The 3,706-nt window shown below is 38.2% G+C and overlaps 1 protein-coding gene across 1 annotated transcript in view; it reads left to right on the top strand.

Annotated features, from left to right (window-relative positions):
* The window catches only part of SPON1 (spondin 1), a 197,658-nt gene extending 196,757 nt beyond the window's left edge, over positions 1 to 901 (top strand). The window contains exon 16 of the mRNA XM_009646918.2: positions 738 to 901. Coding sequence (XP_009645213.1) covers positions 738 to 901 — 164 coding nt within the window. The remainder of the gene's footprint in view (positions 1 to 737) is intronic.
* Positions 902 to 3,706: the final 2,805 nt, after the last annotated feature.

Here is a 3,706-nt window from a genome sequence, read left to right as displayed (position 1 = left end):
AAGAAAGTGAAGCAAAGCCACTTTCAGTGTTTGACAGTCACCAAAAATGTGCGACCTAAGTTTAGGGCACAACGTAGAAAGGCTCACATCTGACCATGTCCCATCACTGAAAATATTTTAGCTTCTTCACTACAAAGTGTGGAAAGTGAAAAAAATCTAGAATTTAGACCTGATGAAGGACTGATTGCAATTTCTGCAGACCTGGGTGATAATCTTTGCCTCCAGTTATCTTTGAACTTTGAAAGTATTTATTCTTGGATCCTGAATTTCAAAACTGAATTGCTTTCCACCTCAATAATCTGGTTCAGACTCTGACTGCTCTGAGAGATCTGCTTAGACTGATTTTTCAATAAGGGACAGTATGATCAGGCACTGATGCCTCAAATCAGTAAAACATAATATCTTGTGGTATAGTTTACATTATCTGGATATGAATTACTGCTAAGTTGTCAGACAAGCACGAACCATGTTTAATGGCTTCTTTTTTTTTTTTTATCGGTCTTTTATAATTTAGACATTAAATTTCTTTTTTAGTACATTTTTTTCAGTGTTTGATAAATGCACCTTGATTATACTTAACTGGGGTTTCTTAATTCCTACTGTAAAAAAACCTAGGCAACATGCTATCTTAGATTCAAAAGATGTAAGTGTGCACAAATGCACAGTGGTACATGTATTGAGATATGTAGGTTAGACTGAACTACTAAAAACTTAATAAAATTACTTATTTTTTTCAGTTTGTAGGCTGAAACCATGGACTGCTTGGACAGAATGTTCTACACTCTGTGGAGGTGGAATTCAGGAACGCTACATGATGGTAAAGAAGAGGTCCAAAAGTACTCAGTTTACTAGTTGCAAAGACAAAAAGGAGCTAAGAGCGTGTAATGTTCATCCTTGTTAACAAAACACAAGGCTTCCAAGTGATGCACTCTGAGCTAAATGGAAAGTCAACCTTGGTTTGGTTTTTAAAACAAAAAAAAAATATAAAGTGTATATTAGTTTTCATTTTTGCAGTGTGGTTCGCTTTTTAGTCTTGCTGGTGCAAGAAATATATTTTATAAATATTTCCTCACAGATTTATGCTGAGAGTAAATCTTTGGTACTCCAGCCAGCCCTTAATGCATAAAAGTAGTAAGTCATTATGAGTCATTTAACTAAAATACAGACATATCTGTGGACATGGAATAGCCATATAGAAATACTACTTGTAAAGACATGGGATGCATGCATGTTAACATAACTAAGTTAAAGTTTCATATGTGGGAGGGTTTGTCTCTCGATTTGATTTTGAAAATCCAAAGCAGTGCCTATGTGATTACACAACTATGCCAAGGAGTAATTTCAGTAATGCTGGTTCAATAATATTAAAGGTGCATGTTTGACTTTTTTTTACATTATTGGATTAAGCTGACAGTTATAATAATTATCCTATATACTTTTCTTCACATGGATGCTCGGCTCATGCAACATGGTCTTTGTTTCTTTAAAACTTAAAAAGGAAACAATTTGTCCAGCTCAATAGTGACATCTGCCCACTCCATAGTCACATGCAAAACAGCACACAAAGAAACTGTGTGAATGTCGTAATATATTTAGATGCCCTGTTCTCATATTTGGTCTTTCTGCTGCCTCTCAAAATGGATACAGAACAAATAGAAATTAGTCCAAAGACAGAGAGTTGCAACAGCTGTGTCACGGAAAGACTTCCACATGAGAGATGCTAAAAAATTAGATCCAATTTCATGAGGTTGTTAATTATAGGGGAAGAGAGAAAGAGAGAGGTTTATAATATAATAAAAATGGTAGAGAAAATGTGAGCAAGGTTCTCATGCATCCCTTACAACAAACACATGGAAGAGAACCTCTGAAATGAAACTCTGACAGCCTCTTCAAATATTAATTACAGATTGACACAAGAATATATTTACAGGAGTGTCATTTATGGTTGTTTTTTTTACTCAGAGTATAGGAAGATCTAAAAATTTCTAAATTTGTGAGAATTACTCATTTGTTGATATACTAGCTGGGCTAAATGTTTTCCCTGACCACTTGAGTGATCAACAAATGGCCTGAGATTAGAAAAAAAAATAGCTCCTCACCATTCTAATTGCTTTTGCTATTTTACACCGTCTCCTGCAGAGTTTAGCTCTCATCCCTATGCATAACCAGGTGTAGGACCAGCAAGACCTTGGGCTTCACTTGCTATTGGAATATAATACTGCCCTGTAAATTTAACATAATACGTTAAAGATGAGAGGTGAAAGGGATGGGCTATCTTTTGGGCCAGGAAAGGCAGCATACACCTATGTCTCTACATAAGTAATAACAATGCACTGAAAATAAAGACTGTTGATGCTGACTCTTAAAACAAGCTTGAGAGAAATGAATGGACAAAAAAATTATTTTATAGTCTCTTTAAACCAGCCTTAAGTAATTTCCTCATTTACTTAACACTTGGTCACCATCCTGAGAACCTGACACCCAGGTTTTACGTGTCCGCACTTGATGTGAACCACAACCCAGTGAGGCTGTTCAACTCCCCCCTCGCTACCCTGGGAACCCTCTCATTACCTCCCTGTACCTGACCGGGCGAGACAGGCTGGTTGCCTTACACTGTAGGGCTTTTCATCATCATTTTCTCCACTGAACACTGCAAGGGCTGCTCAGGACTTCCACAGCTGTCGCATCCCATCCCTTCCAGGTGTTTTATTGCTTTTTTTTAAGGTCTGGAATGAAGGGAGGGCCAAGGAAATAACAGAACCAACCACAGTGTTAAGCCTCTCCTGCCACTGCTGAATGAAATGGGTGCAAGCCCATAGTGAACCAAACCAGGAGAAAAAAAAAACAATACTACAACGTTTAACACTAAAACCAAACATTTTACATTTTCTACAGCTTGGCTCATTTAATAATATTAATTCAGCTAGTTTGCCTCCTTGTGCCTGTTGAAAAATTCTGCAGTTTATGTCTCTATAGCACTGGCATTACAGTGTAGCAGCAAGACTGTCCCTAAGAAGTAACCTATTTGTGACCTTACCTTGCACATTACCCTTTTATGACCAAAAAAAACCCCCAACAAACCACCCAAGAAAAAACAGTGGACTGGTATAGATACCGGAGGTGTGACCAGCTGAGCATATGTCGGGTGAAGACATGGATGGCCGCAGAGAATGGCTGCAGCGGATTAATGCTGGGCGCTCAGCCAGGGTGGAGCTACATACGCAGTCAAGACCCACAGCCCCCCCCACCTTTGTGAGCCACTCTCGCTGAGCCTGGCAGAGGCCATCCCAGATGAGGCTAACCAGCCAAAAAATAACCTTTGACTATGAAATGTGTGGCAGAGTCATTTTTGTAGGCTTGGATCTGTGAGAGCTTGGGGCAGAGGGAGCAGAAGAAGAAAGTTTCTCCTGAATGGAAAAAAAATTGCTATGAGTTTATGGACTGTATTTTAACTCATCAACCCTTACACTTCTTCAATCTAATCTTGCAAAACCATGCTTGTTTCTGCAAATAATTAAAACCAATGTTATTTGAATTTTCATGTTTGTTCCAATTCATCAAGCTGTTTTGGCTTTTAATTACTGCCTTTGCCAAAGGGTACATAGTCTAAATACACCTTTAGGTATGTAGGAAATACACATCATCTTTCTGAATGTGCCCACAAAATTGTCCATTAAAAAAATCTGGCATCCCTTTCACTGGGGTT

The sequence above is a fragment of the Egretta garzetta genome, unplaced genomic scaffold, assembly GCF_000687185.1.
Source record: "Egretta garzetta isolate BGI_Z169 unplaced genomic scaffold, ASM68718v1 scaffold509, whole genome shotgun sequence".
Lineage (NCBI taxonomy): Eukaryota > Metazoa > Chordata > Aves > Pelecaniformes > Ardeidae > Egretta > Egretta garzetta.
The sequence above is the reverse complement of the archived record's forward strand: the minus strand, read 5'-3'. Positions and strand labels throughout refer to the sequence as shown.